The sequence below is a fragment of the Salmo trutta genome, chromosome 23, assembly GCF_901001165.1.
Source record: "Salmo trutta chromosome 23, fSalTru1.1, whole genome shotgun sequence".
In the NCBI taxonomy this organism is placed as follows: Eukaryota; Metazoa; Chordata; class Actinopteri; order Salmoniformes; family Salmonidae; genus Salmo; species Salmo trutta.
The window spans coordinates 18,824,192-18,848,530 of NC_042979.1; the positions used below are offsets into that span (position 1 = coordinate 18,824,192).

Consider the following 24,339-nt stretch of genomic DNA (forward strand, 5'->3'; position numbering starts at 1 on the left):
CTGTACAGGTGCATGTGCCATTAAAACGTGAAACTACGTAACAGTGGTCAGACTGCAAAGCTCTTTATTCAGCTTGAGTTGTGGTTCACCTTTGCACATTGGCTCTTTTCCTGTTTGTTGCAATAACACAGATGCATCATTTCTCTTTTACTCTTTTAGGATCAGCCTTCCTTTGATAATTACTGTACATAAACAGCCTCTCCTCTATGATGTCATAGGGAAGCTTGCTATGGGAAAAAAAGTGAGCAAAGACCAAGCAATTCCCATGCATCTCCAATCTTCTGCTGGAACAGACCACAAAGCTTTCATTGGGCACACCACATATTTTAAACGTGGAAATGAGGGTGACATTTGGTGGTGACTTTGATCAATGAGATTTCAAAAAGACAGCCAGAAGTTTCCTGAATTCCCAATGTGTTATCACTATGCGTTCAGCCATTTAAAGGTACAACACATTGAAAATGGTCATACAATGACAGATATTTTGTATTTATTCAACAACTTAATGTGCTATCACTGTGCTTCATGTATTAGCACAACCAAATGACCTGGATTGCAGTTTACATAGTGTAAGTGATCAATGCTGTTCAAGATTCTGCACAGATTATTACAGCAATTGTGAAGCTCTCCACAGACCTGCAACCTTTGCATGCTATCATCTTGAACATGCACGCTTTCTATGATTACATAAGAAGACATTTATAGTTACAGTAGGCTAACCTCAAAATGTGGCCATGGATGTGTTACTGATTTTAAGGTTGAATAAATACTGTTACATTAGATTCTAAGATAGCCTCAGCTTTAGGCTATTTACTGTGTTACAAAAAGATTCTTGAATTGTGTTTGGTTGACAGCACAATCAAATATCGACATTTAAAGGGTATCTAATGCTTGAATAGTTTCATCTGAGCCACTGGCTTAATCCTATTTTTGAACCTATTTTTTGTTTAGTTGGAGACGTGAATCTAACATTTAATATGTTAACTTGTTGATAGGCTATTTACTGTATTGCAAAAGTGACAGATTCCAGTTTGTCTACAAATTAAGAATTTATATGTTGGATTAACGTCTCCATCTCAACCAAGAATCAAAGTTAAAGAATAATACTAAATTAAATAAAACTTTATTTAAAGTTAATTTAAAGTTTGATTTGATTTAGTCCTACTCTTTAACTTAGATGTTTGTTTGTAGACAAACTGGAATTAAAACAAGACTAAGTCAGTGGCACAGATAGAACTATTTAAGCAGAAGATATTGTAAATCTCCTTCAAATGTTGATATTTGGTTGCGTTAACAACCAAACACAATTCAATATCCAGTTTGTCTTCAAATTAATAATTGGATTCCCATCTCCATCTCAACCTAAAGTCAAAGTAAAAAAATAGGACAACATTTAATCTAATCTAACTTTGAATGCACTTTAGATAAAGTTGGATTTAACTTTTAACTGTGACATGAATCCAATATAGAGTATTAATGATTAACTTGAAGATGACTTTTGAAATCTACCAAAGCTTGGAACAATAGGCCTATATGTATTGCTTATTTTTCAGTTGAACCTGGGTTGAATTGAAACAATAGCTGTTGATAACTTTGGAAATGCTATATAGTCCTAAATAGTATCATTCATGATATATGACGTATAAAGATTGGTTACATTTAATTTGTTCTGTTAAACTTAGCCTTTGGAACAACTTCGATAGCAACAGCTAATATATTTAGTTATTAAGGGGTCTCTCAATAATCATTCTCATGATAGCACATTGGTAGTAGTCAGTGTTCTGTTCAATGTTCTCTACCTATAAATTACTCTAAATACCCCAGTTAAGTTCAAAAGAATACACGATAAAAAATTGCTCACACCATTCAAACCAATGAAGGGCGGTTCTGAACAATTGAAACTGGATTTGAAAGAGATTATTGATTCTCTGCTTAAATGCGGAAGACACATTTTAGTTGAATGCATTCAGTTGTACAACTGACTAGGTATCCCCTAATCATATCTGGCCATGTGCCCTCTCTGATTCATGGCATTGAACGCTTTAACAGGATTCTTTCTCTTCACAACTGGCTACGTGATTATTGCATCTCAAAGAGTGTAACTTTTGTTGACAATTTCAATACCTTTTGGAAACAGAACAGGTTTTATTAAGGAGGATGGGATTCAGCACGCTTATAGGGAAGGACATTCAACAAGCACAACACTTACACAAATGACTGATGATTGGCTGAGAGAAATTGATGATAAAAAGATAGTGCGGCTTTTGACATTATCAATCATAGTCTGCTGCTGGAAAAATATAAGTGTTATGGCTTTACACCCCCTGCTATATTGTGGATAAAGAGTTACCTGTCTAACAGAACACAGAGGGTGTTCTTTAATGGAAGCCTCTCCAACATAATCCAGGTAGAATCAGTAATTCCCCAGGGCAGCTGTCAAGGCCCCTTACCTTTTTCAATCTCTACTAACGACATGCCACTGGCTTTGAGTAAAGCCAATTTGTTTATGTGCGGATGACTGAACACTATACACGTCAGCTACTACAGCGACTAAAATGACTGCAACACTTAACAAAGAGCTGCAGTTAGTTTCAGAATGGGTGGTAAGGAATAAGTTAGTCCTAAATATTTCAAAAACTAAAAGCATTGTATTTGGTACAAATCATTCACTAAACCATGAACCTCAACTAAATCTTGTAATGAATAATGTGGAAATCGAGCAAGTTAAGGTAACTAAACTGCTTGGAGTAACCCTGGATTGTAAACTGTCATGGACAAAACTGTTGATACAACAGTAGCTAAGATGAGGTGAAGTCTGTCCATAATAAAGCGCTGCTCTGCCTTCTTAACAACACTATCAACAAGGCAGGTCCTGCAGGCCCTAGTTTTGTCGCACCTGGACTACTGTTCAGTTGTGTGGTCAGGTGCCACAAAGAGGGAATTGGGAAAATTACAATTGACTCAGAACAGGGCAGCACGGCTGGCCCTTAAATGTACATGGAGAGCTTACATTAAGGATAGGGGCGGCAGGTAGCCTAGTGGTTAGTGCATTGTACTTGTAACTGAAAGGTTGCAAGATAAAATCCCCGAGCTGATAAGGTAAAAATCTGTCGTTCTGCCTGTGAACAAGGCAGTTAACCCACTGTTCCTAGGCCGTCATTGAAAATAAGAATTTGTTTTTAACTGACTTGCCTAGTAAAATAAATAAATATGCATGTCAATCTCTCATGGCTCAAAGTGGAGGAGAGATTGATGTCATCACTACTTGTTTTTGTAAGAAGTGTTGACAAGCTGAATGCACAAAGCTGTCTGTTTAATCTACTAGCACACAGCTCAGACACCCATGCATACCCCACAAGACATGCCACCAGAGGTCTCTTCACAATCCCCAAGTCCATAACAGACTATGGGAGGTGTACAGTATTACATAGAGCCATGAGTACATGGAACTCCATTCCACATCACGTAACTGATGCAAACAGTAGAATCAGATAAAAAAAACTGATAAAAATACACCTTATGGAGCAGCGGGGACTGTGAAGAAACACACACACAGGTACAGACACATGCATACACACATGGGTGCTAGCACACACTCTACACGCATGTACATTGTTGTATTCTTGTATGGTGGTATTATGTATTTTATGTTGTGGATATGTAGTGGTGTAGTGATGTTGTATGATGTACTATTTTTTTTTGTGTGTAATGTACGTGTCTTGATGTGTTTGGACCCAAGGAAGAGTAGCTGTTGCTTTGGCACCAGCTAATGGGGATCACTAATAAAATACACAAAAATACAAATGAGAGTTTGGAACATTAAAGACTATTATATCAGAATAATATTTTGTCGATAGAACATTATAGACCCAAGCTCTCGAAATATAAAAGCTGAGCTGTGCTGGGCTTGGTTAAAACCCTGAATGGGAGACTAAATGATCAGCTGTAGATCAACTCTCCAGTAGGAGGTGCTGCCCAGCCCATTGTTTAAACAAACAAAAACAAAAATATATATATAGTGTATATAATGTTGAATTAATGACATTTCAAAGGTACAAATTCAACACATTTTATACAAGGTTTGTCTATGCTGAAAATTGGTTACAATGATGACATAATCCTGAGGTTGAAATTTTACCCTCAAAACAACAATTGATAAATATTTTCAAATCCAATGTATTTTCCATGTAGATTCCACGTCAGAATACATTGAGAAATTACATTGAAACAATGTTGATTCAACCAGTTTGTGCTCAGTGGGCTCCTTTGTACAGTAGTTGTGTGTTTCCCTACTGACCTCCCCAGCAGTTGGTTCAGTCCATATTAAAGGAACTACATCTCAATCTGCAGTTAGTTGATAATCCCCCCCTTAACTGACTTCCTCATTAGCTTGGTGTCTCCCTAGCTCTCTCTTCCCCTCGATTACACAACCTCTCCTTAATGAAGCAAGGCGTAAAATTTAAATGCAAAGGGAGCAGCCGCGGATCGAACACACAACACAACAATAATTAATCCTTAGAGCAGCACACTGCCTGCAACCCCCCCCCTCTCCTCCTGTCTCTCGCCCTCCCTCACTCTCCCTCTTTTCCCAGAATGCACTGGTGTCTGAGCAGGCTGAGCTGCGCTATAAAAAGGAGGAGGAAGGAGAGGGAGGGCCACCGTGCATCAGGGACACTGCTCAGACACACACAGGATACAGGGACAGTCACACTGGTGGACAGATCTGCACCGTTACAGAGAGGTCAGTACAGTACAGACACACAATGGCAGCAGCGCAGAAGAAGAGAGAGTGCAGGAAGTATGGCTTGGGGGCTTGTTGCGCTGCAGGAACACAGAGAGAGGCTTGTGAGGGAATAGTGGGCAGGGCTGCTTGACTGGCTGGAGAGAGAGAGAGAGAGAGCGAGAGAGAGAGAGAGAGAGAGAGAGAGAGAGAGCCACTGTGCAGTGGCGCCTGATCTTAGCTGTAACTGCTTCTCTGATGCAATTCATTTAGAGGCTATGGAAGGCTGACAGCCAAAGGAAGTATGAGTCATTCTATGTGTCATCCACCATGGCTGTGAATGGACTAGACCATCGCACAGTATTTATAAATCTCAGTGACTGACAAGAGCATGCCTAGGCTGCATGCACAGAAGGAGATAAAAAGAACAGGCATGGCTGGATTTTGACACACTCATCTTTTATTGAGCTGTCATGAAGTTCAACTGGAATTTCCTACATGTTCCTGTGCCTGTCCTGTTGCTTCTCCCCTCATGTTATTTTTGCATTCCGACATAGGCCTACCTTATTTGCAGTATGGCTCTATTTACAGCATGTTGCATTGATATGAGCTGCTGCATGCCTTTTCATGCTATTGATTCTTCTCAGTTAATGGTGCAGCTCCAAAACAGCGAAGCCCTACAGCCTGGAACTCACACACACACACACACACACACACACACACACACACACACACACACACACACACACACACACACACACACACACACACACACACACACACACACACACACACACACACACACACACACACACACACACACACACACACACACACACACACACATACACACACATACACACACACACACACACACACACACACACACACACACAACAAAGCTACAGTAGACCTCTCTCTCTCGCTCTTTCAGACTACAGAATATCATAACTCAGACTGGGCTGATGATGTCAAATAGTTTCCCTGCTTTCCCTTAAAGGCATATCACCACTTTTAAAGTAGCCGTACCACAGGAGGACCACATACAATATGGTACATCACCTGCGTTGCACAACAGCGAGCAGGGAACACTGCAGTTGTAATGACGGATTATGTGCTTATTGCTAAGTACTCTATGCTACACTTTCATTGGCTTTCCCAGCTGCAAGTGCAATACAGCATTCCATGTGCTTTCTGGGAATAGTTGACATGGTATCTGGGAACAACTGCATGGGGGACTGACAGGGTATTTTTATAGCTGGGGAAAGAGAGGTGCAAAAAAAATGAACAGTCAATGTAAAGGTCAATGTATGTGGTCAACATTGTGCAGCGTAACACAATATAACACACATGTTACGCCTCATGTCAAATCAATCATACTTCATAACGGTAACCCCAGCTGCCAGGGACATGTCCCTGACTGGAGGCCATGAGTGTTTGGCATTCCAAGTAGGCTGGAGACCCTGATGAGGGCACCATAATAGGCCAGGATGGGAGTCCCAAAAGGTCACGGCACAGACTCAGATGCCTGGGTGACATTTACAAAGACCACAGGGTCAACAGCCCCTACATAAAACCTGCCACCCTGGACCTGGACTACTGAGCCTTCAGAAAAAGGAAGATAGAGTAGATCCTCTCAGCTCTGTCAGGTTGGATGGGGGGTGTTGCTGCACAGTTATTTTCAGGTCTCTACAGAGATGTTAGATCGGGTTCAAGTCAAGGTTCTGGCTGGGTCACTCAAGGACCAGCCAGAATGGGGTGGAATGTTGTGAATGGGGTGGAATAATCTTATCAAGCATTGTCTGGTGCAGCTAGACATGTGTAGACACACACCAGACAGTGTGCAAACAATATGGCCGCTCTATTGAAACACTTTTCCAATGGTGAAATTTATACTCAAGCCTGTCTGTGGAACACGGCTGAGCTGTGACTTTTTACACAAAGCAAATGAAAGGACATCTATGCTTAGTGCTACTAGTCACCTGCCTACCCATTTCTTTGGCAGTGTCACTGCAATAATTAATCATAGGATATTTTAAACCAGAAACACCTTCTAGTGTGTGTGGTTGGTAACCTGTAAGTTAATGCAATGAAAACTATTGCCATGACACGAGAAAACATGCAAACATTATTCTATTCAGTCCCTAATGAACCTGAATATCCTGTTTTCTCTATGGAGTTCAACGCAGGATACTCAAACCCACAAAAGGTCACTAAGTAACCAAATAAACCCTTGATTATGTTCCACTGTACTCAGGTTCAGGCTAGAAGAAGGGCTAGTCTGTGTTAGTGTATCTGATGCTGCATTCTAATGATTCCCTTCTGTGGACTGGGTCAAGTTACATTTTTTTATTTTTTTATTTCACCTTTATTTAACCAGGTAGGCAAGTTGAGAACAAGTTCTCATTTACAACTGTGACCTGGCCAAGATAAAGCAAAGCAGTTCGACACATATAACAACACATGGAGTTACACATGGAGTACACATGGAGTAAAACAAACATACAGTAGAAAAATTAGTCTATATACAATGTGAGCAAATGAGGTGAGATAAGGGAGGTAAAGGCAATAAATAGGCCATGGTGGCGAAGTAAATACAATATAGCAATTAAAACACTGGAATGGTAGATTTGACAGTAGATGAGTGTGCAAAGTAGAAATACTGGGGTGCATGTTTTCAGATTAGATTATGTAATTTGTGGTAATTCACTTTTGACAGAGATTCGTAAGTATACTAAGATAAACTACTGACCAATATTACCATCTTTGAAATGATATGGGTGACTATATTAAATAAGAAAATGAGATTGTTTAACCAAAATATTTGCATGGAATCAAATGCAGTCGAAATGTGATACTAGCTCTGAATGTACAAGCTAACATCTGTATTCTCTGTCTTCTATTTCAGTTAAAAGGAACAACCCTTACATAACAGATCAAGATGGCAGGTAATTATGAGAAATTATATTATGTTGGTCAGCCTTTTACATAAGACTGTTTTCATGGTGGAAGTGCATGCTTAGGCTATGGTGACCTCTGTTGGTTATTCTTGATATTGCAACAGCTGAAAGGAACATACTGTACCTTCACAGTTAACACAACACACATGGGAAAATAGTTTACATGAGTTTGTAGCTACACATTCTATTGTTGTTGATTAATCGATTAGTGAACATGGATTTCTTAGCAACGTCTTATAGCTACTACTTATCAGTGACTGATACGTTTTTTCCATTGAGAGATATATTTGCACTGCTTGTGCAAATCCAATCCAGATGTAAAAAACTCAAAGACTTTACTAGAAAGTACTTTGTATTCCCTAGTGACTTTAACACTGCATTTCCTCATGTGGAATCATGTAAAATAACTCAGAATATTATGCATAAAAATCCCAAATTGCTACCAAGTTTGTGTAACTACAATGAATTTGGATAAACTTACCCCAGAATTCTAGTTAGGGGCCATCTTCTATGTGGTCACAAAGCATTGTGGTTGGTTATAGTTGCCAAGGTAACTCCATTGTAGTCTAATTAGGCAGAGTAGAGCATGGCAGGCTAGCTCCAGTGCAGTGTTGTGAGGTTCCGTGTCAAGATGGGTTGCTCAGCCAGCTGCTCTGGACGAATTGTCCATTCTGATGATGGTTTGTTACACTGTCACATTTAAAAAATGTTTTACTTGGTTCACTCTTAGCAAGCTGCAGGGTTAATAAGTAACCTAAACGTCTAAAGTTGTTTCTAGAACTACCAAGACTCACATGTTGCTCTGTTGTCTCTGTTCCTTCTAGACAAAATCAAGGACGCAAAGATCATCTTTGTTGTGGGTGAGTGAAATACATTTTTCCTCTAATTTTGTGAAACCACACACAAAATCAAAATCAACACCATCAGGCAACACAATACAAAATGTGTACATGTTCTAAACGCCTGATATTCATAGGCCATCATTGTAAATAACAATTTGTTCTTAACTGACTTGCCTAGTTAAATAAAATAAAAATAAATAAAATATTAGATGTGTAGAGAACACTTCTCTTGAAGGAATGCACTAAAGTATACAGTAAATACATACAACAGTCCTGTGTCATAGACTTCCAACCATCACTAAGGTTATGGCTCGATGGAATTCACCAACCACCAGTAAGGTTATGGCTAGATGGGATTCACCAACCACCAGTAAGGTTATGGCTAGATGGGATTCACCAACCACCAGTATCTTATGGCTAGATGGGATTCACCAACCACCAGTAAGGTTATGGCTCGATGGAATTCACCAACCACCAGTAAGGTTATTGCTAGATGGGATTCATCAACCACCAGTAAGGTTATGGCTAGATGGGATTCACCAACCACCAGTAAGGTTATGGCTAGATGGGATTCACCAACCACCAGTAAGGTTATGGCTCGATGGAATTCACCAACCACCACTAAGGTTATGGCTAGATGGGATTCACCAACCACCACTAAGGTTATGGCTAGATGGGCTTCACCAACCGACCAAACACCACTAACCCCTGGCCTGTCCTTTTTGTATCTGTCCCCAAGGCGGGCCTGGCTCTGGCAAGGGCACCCAGTGTGAGAAGGTGGTGGCCAAGTATGGCTACACCCACCTGTCCTCCGGGGACCTGCTGCGTGCTGAGGTGGCCTCCGGCTCTGAGAGGGGCAAGACCCTCCAGGCCATCATGCAGAAGGGAGAGCTCGTACCCCTGGTGAGTGGCTGCATTGGACAGCTTATAGAATCATATCCACAAAGCACTTACTATGTAACAGCACGTCAATTAAATGTTGTTATTACAGCAATTATAGTCTAACTTCATACATTTATGGTAAAAGGTATAACCATTTGTGCTAAACTCCTTGCGATAAGTACCAATAAATCAGGGAAATACCAATTGTAATAGGGGTGTTATTGTGTTCATAGTTATTTTTCAACACAGAAGTAAAACTGTTCAAACATCTTTCTATGAGGGTGAGTGTGTTTCCTGTCAATAAATAGTACATGTGCTTCCCTCCTATAGGACACAGTCTTGGACATGATCAAGGATGCCATGATCGCTAAGGTTGACGTGTCCAAGGGCTTCCTTATTGATGGCTACCCCCGTGAGGTCAAACAAGGCGAGGAGTTCGAGAAGAAGGTAAGAGGAGACAGGAACACGGATTCACATTTAGAAAATCCTTACTGTTCCCAGGGGCAGACTTTGTGATTTGGAGGTCCCAGGCAGAAGTCAGTCTGAGGCCACCCCTCCTCCCCACCCTTCTCAAAAAGGTGTTATGGGATTTATAGTAAAGACATGTCATTTATCTGTAAAAATGTATTACCTTTTAATGTGCCATGAACACAACCAGTCATGATATTTTCATCTGATTGTCAAAAAAAATCGCTTTTAAAAAACTGGTTACCTTAGTATGTTCATCGAAAATAATTCCAGCATGCGAACAGTGCACTGTGCACCCGCCAACTTTCCTTCAATTCGCAAGTGGCTCACCAGAGAAAGCATTTGATCGAGAGAAATAGTGCCCCTCTGTCTTACGATATGTAGCCCATGTATCTGATACTGTCTGGCCAAAAAGAGTATGACATGGCTTAATCTTTTTGGCCAGACACCATCCGATACATGAGCTACACATACACATACATGTCCTCTGCATCGACGACGATGGCAGTATTATCAGCAGCACCTGTCTTTTTTTACCAAAGAAATGCATATTGTATCTCCCTAAGCTAACACAGAATTGTTTTAAGATCAAATCAAATCAAATGTATTTATATAGCCCTTCTTACATCAGCTGATATCTCAAAGTGTTGTACAGAAACCCAGCCTAAAACCCCAAACAGCAAGCAATGCAGGTGTAGAAGCACGGTGGCTAGGAAAAACTCAAAACCTAGGAAGAAACCTAGAGAGGAACCAGGCTATGAGGGGTGGCCAGTCCTCTTCTGGCAGTGCCGGGTGGAGATTATAACAGCACATGGCCAAGATGTTCAAATGTTCATAAATGACCAGCATGGTCAAATAATAATAATCATAGTAGTTGTCGAGGGTGCAACAAGTCAGTAACACAAGAGTAAGTGTCAGTTGGCTTTTTCATAGCCGATCTTTGAGAGTATCTCTACCGCTCCTGCTGTCTCTAGAGAGTTGAAAACAGCAGGTCTGGGACAGGTAACACGTCCGGTGAACAGGTCAGGGTTCCAGCAAGTCTGGGACAGCAGGTCTGGGACAGGTAGCACGTTCGGTGAACAGGTCAGGGTTCCATAGCTGCAGGCAGAACAGTTGGAACTGGAGCAGCAGCACAGCCAGGTGAACTGGGGACAGCAAGGAGTCATCAAGCCAGGTAGTCCTGAGGCATGGTCCTAGGGCTCAGGTCCTCCGAGAGAGAGAAAGAAAGAAAGAGAGAAAGAGAGAATTAGAGAGAGCATATTTAAATTCACACAGGACACCGGAAAAGACAAGACAAATACTCCAGATGTGACAGACTGACCCTTGCCCCCCGACACATAAACTACTGCAGCATAAATACTGGAGGCTGAGACAGGAGGGGTCAGGAGACACTGTGGCCCCATCCGATGAAACCCCCGGACAGGGCCAAACAGGTAGGATATAACCCCACCCACTTTGCCAAAGCACAGCCTCCACACCACTGGAGGGATATCTCCAACCACCAACATACCATCCCGGGACACGGCCGAGTATAGCCCACAAAGATCTCCGCCACGGCACACAAGGGGGGGGGGGGAAGCAACCCAGACAGGAAGAATTTGGCTTTACTGCTATTAGCCCACAAAAAAGTGTTTAATAACAGATTAATACATGGAAAAAACTGCCAAAAATCAATCAACAGGAAGTATGTTTTGAAGTGCCTGTCCTATATCTTAGAGAAATAAGCTACAAACATAATAAGAAATGATCATGGAATTACCTGTATACCTTTGATGTGGAAATAAAATGTTCAGCCCGGTACCAGGTTACCTTCAGATGAGTCTTGTGGAACTTCAGAGAGCAAAACAGAGAACAGATGTTAGAGATACTTTCATGAGAAGATCGATTTTCGGGATGTCTCCTGGTCTGACAAACAACTCTGTAGCTAGGGTCACCTTCCACCGCTGATGTTGAAGGCAAACATTGGCGGATGTGGTGGATGAGACGTAGCCCATGCAAAACAGATATATCTATCTTAAACAGATGGATTTAGATTTTTTCAATTATTTATTTATTATGCCTCAAGAACAATAAATTATGTGAACCAGCCTTGAACAAAAGAGATCTCAGAAGACCTAAGATTAAGAATTGTTGACTTGCATAAAGCTGGAAAGGGTTACAAAAGTATCTCTAAAAGCCTTTATGTTCATCAGTCCACTGTAAGACAAATTGTCTATAAATGGAGAAAGTTCAGCACTGTTGCTACTCCCTAGGAGTGGCTGTCCTGCAAAGATGAATGCAAGAGCACAGCACAGAATGCTCAATGAGGTTAATAAGAATCCTAGTGTCAGCTAAAGACTTACATAAATCTCTGGAACATGCTAACATCTCTGTTGAAGTGTCTACGATACGTAAAACATTAAACAATAATTGTGTTCATGGGAGGACACCATGGAAGAAGCCACTGCTGTCCAAAAAACAAAACATTCCTGCACCAGGATGTTCCACAGCGCTACTGTAAAAATATTCTGTGGACAGATTAAACTACAGTTGAGTTGTTTGGAAGGAACGCACAACACTATGTGTGGAGAAAGAAATGCACAGCACACCAACATCAAAACCTCATTACAACTGTAAAGTATGGTGGAGGGAGCATCATGGTTTGGGGCTGCTTGCTGCCTCAGGGCCTGGATAGCTTTCTGTCATGAATTTCCAAGTTTATCAAGACAATTTGAGGAGAATATTTGGCTATCTGTCCGCCAATTGAAGCTCAACAGAGGTTGGGTGATGCAACAGGGCAACAACCCAAAACGCAGAAGTAAATCAACAACAGAATGGCTTCAACAGAAGAAAATACATCTTCTGGAGTGGCCCAGTCAGAGTCCTGACTTCAACCTGATTTGAGATGCTGTGGCATGACCTCAAGAGGGCAGTTCACACCAGACATCCCAAGAATATTGCTGAACTGAAACAGTTTTGTAAAGAGGAATGGTCCAAAATTCCACCTGACCGCAGGTCTGATCCGCAAATACAGAAAACATTTGGTTGAGGTTAATGCTGCCAAAGGAGGGTCAACCAGTTTTAAATCCAAGGGTTGACATACTTTTCCCACCCTGAACTGTGAATGTTTACACGGCGTGTTCAATAAAGACATGAAAATGTATAATTGTTTGTGTTTTTAGTGTAAGCAGACTGTGTTTGTGTATTTTTGTGACCTATGAACTGCTTCTCTTCTAGTTTTTATGAGAAGTATAACTGTGATGAAAAATCCAGATTGTCTGCAGAATCAAATAACTTTCAGCTCAGACACCCATACATACCCCACAAGACATCCCAATGGGAGTCTCTTCCCAGTCCCCAAGTCCAAAACTAATTCACAGCAACGCACAGTTTTATATAGAGCCTTGATCTCATGGAACTCCCTTCCAGCTCCAATCACTCAGGCAAACAGCAAAATGACCTTTAAAAAACGGATTAAAAGACAACTCATGGAATGGTGGGGACTGTAAGGGGACACACACAAACACACCCACACACAGACACACTCTAACACACACATATTTTTTTAGTTGTAATGTTTGTATAATTTTTTTGTTGCATTGTTTATATATCGATGTGTTTTAAATGTGTGTTTTGTTACTTGCCATGTTTTATGTTTTTTTGTGGACCCCAGGAAGAGTAGCTGCTGCTTCTGCGAAAGTTAATGGGGATCCAACTAAACAATCTACCAAATCACACACTTTAAAAGACTGTAGAATGAATGTGCCTTAAGCCACACCCATACAAACATCACCAGGTGATGGGATTGCACCCCTCTCCACTATGGCCACATTTTGAGTACCGTAATTTCCGGACTATAAGCCGCAACTTTTTTCCCACGCTTTGAACCTCGCGGCTTAAACAATAACGCGGCTAATTATGGATTTTTCCCGCTTTCAATTTTTTTTTAAAGGAGATGATTTCAGTGGTTTCAGTGCACAGGAGGAGGAAGATAGTGATCAATGACTTTCTTGGTAGGCTACTGTTTACTGCAAATTTTTTATTTTTTGTTACAAGCCGTGTTTCGTTAAAGCCTATTCATTTTTGTTACAAGCCGTGTTTCGTTAAAGCCTGTGTAAAGTTATTTTGTTTCAATGTACCAGTAGGCACCTGCGACTTATAGACATGTGTGGCTTATTTATGTTCAAAATAATACTTTTTTTTAAATTCAGTGGGTGCGGCTTATATTCAGGTGCGCTCAATAGTCCGGAATTTACGGTAGTCTGTCTGCAAATCTTAATGTATTTTGGAGAAGTGTCACTACCGAACATCCGAATCCATCAAGAATTATGTCAACTTATGGTTTTGGGACTAAAATATATGTTTGCTGGGATGCCCACATGAAAGACAGCCAGCCATATGTAAGCAATGGGGATTTTTTAAAGAACAATATCAGTCAAAATTGTCTAAACCGAAACGGTCACAACCGAAACAATTGACACAATAGAGATATCATCTTTGTATCTGTGCCAGCATGGAGTCTGTGACAGCACCAGCAGCACCATTAAGGCTATCTCCCATCTAAAGTTGCATGCGCCATGCTCTACCAACTGAACTACAGAGAACCACCATGTGGGTAGTGGACAAGTGCAAACTTCAGGAAAAAGAGTATTGAAAGAGTATTGAAATGCATAGCCAGCAGGGGGGGCTCCAATCCTCCAAGATCCCAAACATTGACATCTATTTGGCCAAAACATAGAAGTCTATAATGTGCTTTACTTTACTGTACTAAACTGTACCCTGCGCTCTATTGTACTGTGCTGTACTGTAACCTACTCTACTGTACTGTACTGTGCTCTGCAATACTGTAATGCACCCTGCTGTACTGTACCCTACTTAAGTTTACTTTATTGAGTTTCTAACAATTGAAGAAAGGGCCCTTGGACTCTTGATCTAGTGGTCTTGGTCTTGAGACCACTCAAGACCACACACAGACCTACCTCTATGACTAACACTTGACGGTAAAAGTAAAAACAATAAAGTCAAAATAAAACATAATGAAAAGTAAGTTTGAATGACACTGAGGGGCAGTGTTGTTACAGTTAATGCCGGTTTGCCTGAGGCTGATGAGGTACAGGTATTTGTACACATGCAATATACACACGCTCTCATTCAAATGCACACATGTGCACATACACGGACACACACACATGTAAATAGTGCCATACATGCACTCAAACATTTTCGATTGGCCTTGCTGTTATGGTTTTTTGTTGTCCTTGATGTCTTTTGTTTTTTGCATTGTTTTCTGTTTTCCTTCCTGTCTTTGTCTTTTTTCTCTTTTGTTCATTTTGTTGGTTGTTGGTGCATTGTAGGGGGTGTCTTGGGGGTGGGGAATGGATGGTTGAGGGTCCACTCTTGGGGAACTGTGGGGGGGATCTTGGAGGGCTGGTGGGAGATCTGTCGACGTGCCCTTGAGCAGGTCGTTGACCCTGGTTGCTTCTGTGTGTCACACTGGATGGGAGGCTGTTAGATGACTAATGTGATGTAGATGTTGAGCGGCTTCATTGCAAGTATATCGTATGTTTTAAATATTCAATATTCAATATTCAATAAAGTAATAATAAACACTTGACACTGAAATGCCTGGTATTTGACCAAAATAAAGATAAAGTGATCATTTAAACATCTAACAACATAATAATGCTTTATGCATAAGTAATTCAATCATTCAACAAGTTTCAGATTCATACAATCAACATTGAACATTTTACAGAGAAGAATAGAGATGATATTTCTCTAAATAAAATGTAAAGGTTTTGAAAATCAGGCTAAAAATCATGTTTCTATTTTGTTAATTTAGTATGCGAATCAAAAACGAATCTGTAATAGAAGGTTCATCAAAACGATCATTACTGTGCATGGTTCTCACTTTATAGCAACTTTTCCCACTATGTTTCAGCAGTGACACATTTAGTGGGGTGGTAAGGAATTCAGGTAAATATTTCAGATATGCAATACAAACAAAGTGTGTCAGTAGTACATTCGTCTGTCTACCTGACATGTGTGCTAAAAGTTTGGAGAAATAGGATTTAAATGGACATTTTTACATCAGTTCTGTAGAATGACCCATACATGAACTTATGAGGTGTCCTTTCCATTCAAAAATCACCAATAGCTCAATATCCCTCTATTTCCCATAGTCCTTCTCTCAATAAATATTTAGATTTTTGCCCATCACCTCCCACTTCAGAGGACTATATAATTTCAAAAACCTTTGTGTTCACCATTATGTTTGTCTTCTCACAGATCGGAGCCCCCTGCCTGCTGCTGTACATTGACGCCAAGGGTGAGACCATGGTCAAGAGGCTGATGAAGCGCGGTGAGACCAGCGGCCGATCTGACGACAATGAGGAGACCATTAAGAAGCGCCTGGACCTGTACTACAAAGCCACCGAGCCAGTCATCGCCTTCTACTCCAGCCGCGGCATCGTCAGGAAGGTGAGACTGGAACAAATAGCTATAGGCTACTGTCATGAGATAAAAGATAGAGGAAGTTTGTCATGTATGACAGTATGTCATAGCACAGTGGAATAAAAACATGTCCATTTTATTTTTATTTTTAAATGGCACGTAAAAAATATACTGCTCAAAAAAATAAAGGGAACACAAACAACACAATGTAACTCCAAGTCAATCACACTTCTGTGAAATCAAACTGTCCACTTAGGAAGCAACACTGATTGACAATAAATGAAACATGCTGTTGTGCAAATGGAATAGACAACAGGTGGAAATTATAGGCAATTAGCAAGACACCCCCAATAAAGGAGTGGTTCTGCAGGTGGAGACCACAGACCACTTCTCAGTTCCTATGCTTCCTGGCTGATGTTTTGGTCACTTTTGAATGCTGGCGGTGCTTTCACTCTAGTGGTAGCATGAGACGGAGTCTACAACCCACACAAGTGGCTCAGGTAGTGCAGCTCATCCAGGATGGCACATCAATGCGAGCTGAGGCAAGAAGGTTTGCTGTGTCTGTCAGCGTAGTGTCCAAAGCATGGAGGCGCTACCAGGAGACAGGCCAGTACATCAGGAGACGTGGAGGAGGCCGTAGGAGGGCAACAACCCAGCAGCAGGACCGCTACCTTCGCCTTTGTGCAAGGAGGAGCAGGAGGAGCACTGCCAGAGCCCTGCAAAATGACCTCCAGCAGGCCACAAATGTGCATGTGTCTGCTCAAACGGTCAGAAACAGACTCCATGAGGGTGGTATGAGGGCCCGACGTCCACAGGTGGGGGTTGTGCTTACAGCCCAACACCGTGCAGGACGTTTGGCATTTGCCAGAGAACATCAAGATTGGCAAGTTCGCCACTGGCGCCCTGTGCTCTTCACAGATGAAAGCAGGTTCACACTGAGCACATGTGACAGATGTGACAGAGTCTGGAGACGCCGTGGAGAACGTTCTGCTGCCTGCAACATCCTCCAGCATGACCGGTTTGGCGGTGGGTCAGTCATGGTGTGGGGTGGCATTTCTTTGGGGGGCCGCACAGCCCTCCATGTGCTCGCCATAGGTATTCTGACTGCTATTAGGTACAGAGATGAGATCCTCAGACCCCTTGTGAGACCATATGCTGGTGCGGTTGGCCCTGGGTTCCTCCTAATGCAAGACAATGCTAGATCTCATGTGGCTGGAGTGTGTCAGCAGTTCCTGCAAGAGGAAGGCATTGATGCTATGGACTGGCCCGCCCGTTCCCCAGACCTGAATCCAATTGAGCACATCTGGGACATCATGTCTCGCTCCATCCACCAACGCCACGTTGCACTACAGACTGTCTAGGAGTTGGCGGATGCTTTAGTCCAGGTCTGGGAGGAGATCCCTCAGGAGACCATCCGCCACCTCATCAGGAGCATGCCCAGGCGTTGTAGGGAGGTCATACAGGCACGTGGAGGCCACACACACTACTGAGCCTCATTTTGACTTGTTTTAAGGACATTACATCAAAGTTGGATCAGCCTGTAGTGTGGTTTTCCACTTTTGAGTGTGACTCCAAATCCAGACCTCCATGGGTTGATAAATTGGATTTCCATTGATTATTTTTGTGTGATTTTGTTGTCGGCACATTCAACTATGTAAAGAAAAAAGTATTTAATACGATTATTTATTTCATTCAGATCTAAGATGTGTTGTTTAAGTGTTCCCTTTATTTTTTTGAGCAGTGTATATACAATGTGACAATACACCCAAGTGTCTCATCTCACATCTCTCTGAAAACTCTAAAACTCTCTCGCTCAGAAAATACTCTTCACTTTACAATGATGATGCCACCCCCTTTGTAATCTAATTTCATGCCTTTCTTTCTCTCGTTCTCCTCAGATCGACTCCGAACTGCCTGTGGATGAAGTCTTCGGACACGTTGCCAAAGCTATCGATGGCCTGAAGTAAAAAGCAAACATGACTGGATCTAAATTTATTTTTGGTTATTTTTTTCTAAATGTCCATCTTATGCCGAAAAAAGCAACAACCTGCTGAGCCACCTTGGTTATAATGAAAGGCCATTAAAGAACAGTGATGCCTTAATTCAACACTGTACTTCTCCTCCAGCAATAATCTCTTGTTACAGTTCACCAACCACAACCGACACCCATATACGGCCATATTTACAAGAATGTCATAACTTCCTGAGAGTCTACTGTTCACTTCCTGTTTGCCTGCCATGTCTTGTCCACACTTACAGTACAGTATGTCTATGTGTGTTTGTGTGTATGTATTATGTGTGTGTGTGTGTGTGTCTGTGTGTGTGTGTGTGTGTGTGTGTGGTTTTCTAAAAACCATACCTGTTCCTCTGTCTCATTAAAACATCACCTTCAAACTAACCAAATAACTGCATATTTATTTAATATCTGACAGAAGAGACCTTCTCAATGGGATAAATAATAGGTTGATACAATCTCACAGAATAACACACACACACACACACACACACACACACACACACACACACACACACACACACTCACTTACCGTTAGTGCTGATCTCAGCTCTATGTAATTAAAAGAGGGGGCTGTCAACACTTCGCCTGACCTTACATGTACAATGCCTTCCTGGGTTGGGATCGGCTGCACTCTCTATGCTCATGTGTCGCCATATGGGCACTGGAGTATGTGGGAAAGCATGGAGACTAGACTCCTTTATGCTTGGTGCTAAATGCCATGCATTGACAGACATGGCAGCAGGCCATATCCATCCTTCAGACATTCAGGATACAGTATAGTTCTCCCACAGCAGGAATAAAGTACAATAGTAACCAACAGTTGTAAAAGAAAATATAGTATGTTCATATTTTATTCCACTCTCTAACACCTCATGATATGTCTCATTACATCACATAACAGATCTGCTGTATCTTGAGGGAATCCTATTTGAGTCAGAAAAGGATGTTCATATAATAGGGAAGATATACAAAACCTTGCAGAGAGCCTATCCAACAGACAATCTTTTAGAAAAAAATATAAACTATTGGAATCAAGACTTAAAAAGAACTGACATCAACACAAGATGGAGGAATGTTGGAACATAACTAACAAATTTACAGTTAACGTTCTACGTTTAATCCAGTATAAACAAATGTACAGAATATATTATACAAGACAAAATTCACAAATTCTACAGCACAACAGCAGAGGCATGTCTTAAGTGTAAAACTAACAACAACACAATAATCCATGCCTTCTGGGAATACTATAAAGTCCAAAAGCTATGGGCGGAGTTATAAAGTTGGCTGTCAGAAGTATTACACTCTAAAAAGAAAAGGTTCCCGGAAGATCTTTTAGGGGTTCTTCAAATTGAAACTGTGGGGGAACCTCTATAAGTTCTTTAAAGAACCCCCTTTAATGGTTCCTTGAATAACCTTTTGGGGTTTCCCCCCATTATTTGTATTATTAATCAGCATAACAATAACAACAACAACACAATAGTTTAGTAGTCAATGTTTATTATGATTTTAGTGGCAAAGCAGAATTCAAAAATCTAAATATTAGGTAAACTCCCAGCAGAGCTCCAAGTTCAGTCAATATATCCTCTGTCGTGTTAATGTGTTGATATCCTTCGTATCCATAGCAAGAATGATTTTGCAGTGCAAGGTGATCGAACAGGTTTCCAGTTATATTCATCAGCGGTGTAGGGAGGATGAAGTCTGTGAATACAAAAATAATAATTATACAGATGATTAACAAAGCGTGCACATGGCAGTATTCATACCTTGGTTTTTGTGGTAAATGTGAATGAAAAAACTAGCCTACATGTGATCCATATAACATTATGTGACAAACCAATACCAATTGTACACAGTGGTGGAAAAAGCATCCAATTGTCATACTTGAGTAAAAGTATAGATACAGTACCTTATGTCACGTTGGTAACAATGATTCGGGAGACGGGCGCAGGAATGGTTAATAGGGTTTTTTGTTATACCCCAAATTACGGCGTGCCGTATAAAGGCATGGGGACGAAGACCAAACAAACACGTACACAACACACAGGGTTGAAACCCAAACAAAGAGTGAGTACCTTGAATAAATACACACGCACACAATGATTAACACACGGGACGAAACCCGTAATCATCTGATCAATCCACAAGGGCACGAAACACACAGCACAGGTACTCACACGCACCAACGGACATTGTAACACTAATCAACCCCCCCAACGGAAACCAAAGGGCACATATATACAAATACTAATCAGTGGGAATAGGGGACAGGTGTGCGTGAGGAAAGTTCCGGAGGGATCCGTGACAGTACCCCACCCAGACGCGCTGCTACCGCAGCGCAACAACACCGTTCTCGAGGATGATCACAAGAACGTAGTGCGGGTCGATCAGGACCCAATGAAGCTGCCGAAGTTGCGTCGTTGTCAGACGGGCCAGTTGCCGCGGCGTCGGACGGACCAGTAGCAGTGGCGTCGGACGGGCCAGTTGTGGCTGCTGAAGTTGCGTCGTCGGACGGACCCGTTGTGACGACGTCGGACGACCCAGTTGCAGCTGCCAAAGTTGTGGCGGCGCCGCCGGAGGGACCAGTTGCAGCGGACCATCGGACGGGCCATTCCCGCTGTCTCCCTCAATGGTTGATTATTCTGTCACGTTGGTAACAATGATTCGGGAGACAGGCGCAGGAATGCGTAATCGCATTATTATACCCCAAATTACAGTGTGCCGTGTAAAGACTAAATAAACACGTACACAACACACAGGGTTGAAACCCAAAGAAAAGAGCGAGGAGTACCTCGAATAAATACACATGTGCACAATGATTAACACACGGGACGAAACCCGTAATCATCTGATCAATCCACAAGGGCACGAAACACACAGCACAGGTACTCACACGCACCAACGGACATTGTAACACTAATCAACGCACCAATGGAAACCAAAGGACACATATATACAAGTACTAATCAGTGGGAATAGGGGACAGGTGTGCGTGATGAAAGTTCCGGAGGGATCCGTGATACCATAATAGACAATTACTCAAGTAAAAGTGAAAGTCAGCCAGTAAAATACTACTTGAGTAAAAGTCTAAAAGTGTTTGGTTTTAAATATACTTAAGTATCAAAAGTAAATGTAATTGCTAAAATATACTTAAGTATCAAAAGTAAACAAATAAATCATTTAGAACTCCTTATATTAAGCAAAGCAGATGGCACTATTTTCCTGTTTTTACATTTTTCGGATAGCCAGGGTCACACTCCAACACTCAGACATTATTTACAAAAGAGTAATTTGTGTTTAGTGAGTCTGCCAGAACAGAGGCAGTAGGGATGATGACGTGTTCTCTTGATAAGTGGTGAATTTGGATATTTTCCTGTCCTGCTATGCATTCAAAATGTAACGAGTACTTTGGTTGTCAGGGAAAATGTATGGAGTAACAAATACAATATTTTCTTTAGGAATGTAGTGAAGTAAAAGTAAAAGTTGTCAAAAATATAAATATTCAAGTAAAGTACAGATACCCAAAAAGCTACTGTAGTAAGTTTAAAGTATTTTTACTTCAGTACGTTACACCACTGATTGTACGTACCTTGTTTTTCTCCCTGTCAGTATACCGGCAGACACAGAGACACAAATAAGTGGGCAGTTCAGTCATCTGTGCCCAATGCAGCTAACGCCTTCAACATATTATTTGTATATCTTTGTTTATTGACATCCATTGAATTGTGTACATTTTCTGTTTTAGAAAGAATTTTAAAAGGGAGAAAGTTCGAAACTACACAGCCATTTGCACAAATGTGAAAAAATACATGGTATCATCATACAACAATATCAATTGAGATCCTACAAGGGAGAAACCTTACCTTAAATAAAGATCTTAAAATGTTTAAGAATGTCACGACAGTACCTAGTTTGAAGGTAGGACAAATAATAAGGGAAACAACTTGTGTGTACCATAATGTATTAGGATACCAAAATGGGCCAGTTCAATCAGCCTTTCACATTGTAACCTACATCACATAAAACATATAAGAGTAAAAATGTCAGATTGATGTGAGCCGTTATTGACATGGGGACTTTACAGTGCATTCCATCCACCAGACATCATACAACTTCGTGGAGGCTAGTGGAGGGAGAAATGGGGAGTATCAGCAAACGCTTGATAGGCCAACATGTACACCTACAACCTTAGGCCAACACGATCTAACAAATGCACGGTATGACCTCCAGATCCCGTCTTGCCGTTCTCCCACATCATGCGGCAAAGCTATTTGCTAACACACGGCCTTGCCCCAGCATCCATAAGGAAACCTGTGAGCTGGTACAAATTTCCCCCTCCGAATGACGTGCTGCTGACTGGCGATAGCAGAGGATGACGAGTGAGCGCCGGATTGTATCCTGTTATTCTCCCCCCACAAGCTCATAGAGGAGACGCACCTTGAACGCCGAGGTGTACTTGCAGTCTGTCTGGATCGTCTGGGACGCTGCTATGCTAGGCATGCGGGTGTTTATCTACCTAACTGTCTTTGATGAATGGCCAATGTACTGTAGTCCTCCTCCTGTGTCTACTTACATGTAGAGGGGTGTCTACAACAAGCTGAGAGTTTGTGCATGTTTTACTGAACAGGATGTGAGTTATGTGATACTTACAAGTGGCCTATGTTTGTTCTTCCCTGGAGTCCTGGAGGAAAGAATGTTATCTAAGGTGTCTCCCCCCTAAGTCTGGGGTCAACAAGCTGAAATTGTATACATTTTCCTAATACAGGACATGAGTCTGGAGCCATGAGTCAAGTGTTTTTGTAGGCTTCATAGCATACACCAAATCCTATAGTCAAGTTCTTTCACAGGACTGGTACTATTGCACATGTATAGGCTACAGAACACATTGAGCAATAATTATATATTCCAAACAAACACAAACTGCCTCTATTCTTGTAGATTTTCATAAAAAATATCCGCAATCTATTTGAAAAGGTTTCTTCCAACACTTTTACAAACATGTTAATCTGCTTGTAGGCCAACAGTAGGCAATGTAATACCATATATATTTACATCCTTATTCCTGTTCTGTTGTTAGCAACAACAACATTCAAATATCTGCCCTAACTCCATATACGGCACAGGGTTATAAACATTGTAGCCTATTCTTGACCACGGAAAAAATACAGAAAAAAATATATATATTCAAAGCTCAAACATAATGATTGTCTTGTACTGTGATATGTTATTTTAAATGAAAAGCCTGTCGTGTGTCTCCATGAAGGCTGCAGCCATTGTTACAGTATGAAATTATGAATGTGTAATTTATCCTTCAGTGCAGTCACCTGTTATGCCCTCTCTGTTTCTCTGTTCCCAAATATACAACTTATTCATTTGTCTATCAAATAAGAGATTTGACAAGAGGACAATTGCCGGATATCATCATCACAACATCACAATATTCTATATTAGTAATATGTTTATACATTAGAATGTCTTATTTTAACTCTGAAATTACATCCCTGGTTACAAGATCTAAATGTGTTATAAACAAAACAGTCTCGAGGATTGAGAGAGAATGCACAAGTTACAACACCACAATAGAGGAACAAATAAGGATTGTTGTAGCAATATTGTCCTCAAGAGGGCGTTGTGATACCCAGTTGGTTGTGATAATTTAAGTGAGATTCTTCCAAAACCCAGGGATCATCATCATCATCATTCCATCTGAGATTATAAGGACTCAAGCCATTTACTTATGATAAATGTCTACGTAACATTGTGGGTTTCTACAATGATATTACGATGTAATAATGCTGAATGGATTATGGAAAGAACAAACTCATTCATACTTGTCTTTTTTAGACTTTATTTTCATTCATTGGGTTGATACCTGTCGACCATAGATGACTGCTGTCGATTGACCTGAGTTGCAAAATCTCAAAGAAATCCCTGGGTTGTCTTTCACAATGCACTGTGCTGACCAGAAGTCCGGGCATTGACGTGAGTGAAGCACATTAGCAGCAGGACGCGAGGCGC

At 41.2% G+C, this 24,339-nt stretch overlaps 1 protein-coding gene across 1 annotated transcript; it reads left to right on the top strand.

Annotated features, from left to right (window-relative positions):
• The first annotated feature begins 4,597 nt into the window (after positions 1-4,597).
• LOC115159539 (adenylate kinase isoenzyme 1) lies at positions 4,598-18,707 on the top strand. Its single transcript, XM_029709355.1, has 7 exons — positions 4,598-4,741; positions 7,629-7,668; positions 8,505-8,540; positions 9,262-9,425; positions 9,735-9,851; positions 16,140-16,331; positions 18,203-18,707. Exons 2-7 carry the CDS (start codon positions 7,662-7,664, stop codon positions 18,269-18,271), a joined length of 585 nt encoding a protein of 194 aa, XP_029565215.1. The 5' UTR covers positions 4,598-4,741; positions 7,629-7,661; the 3' UTR covers positions 18,272-18,707.
• Positions 18,708-24,339: the final 5,632 nt, after the last annotated feature.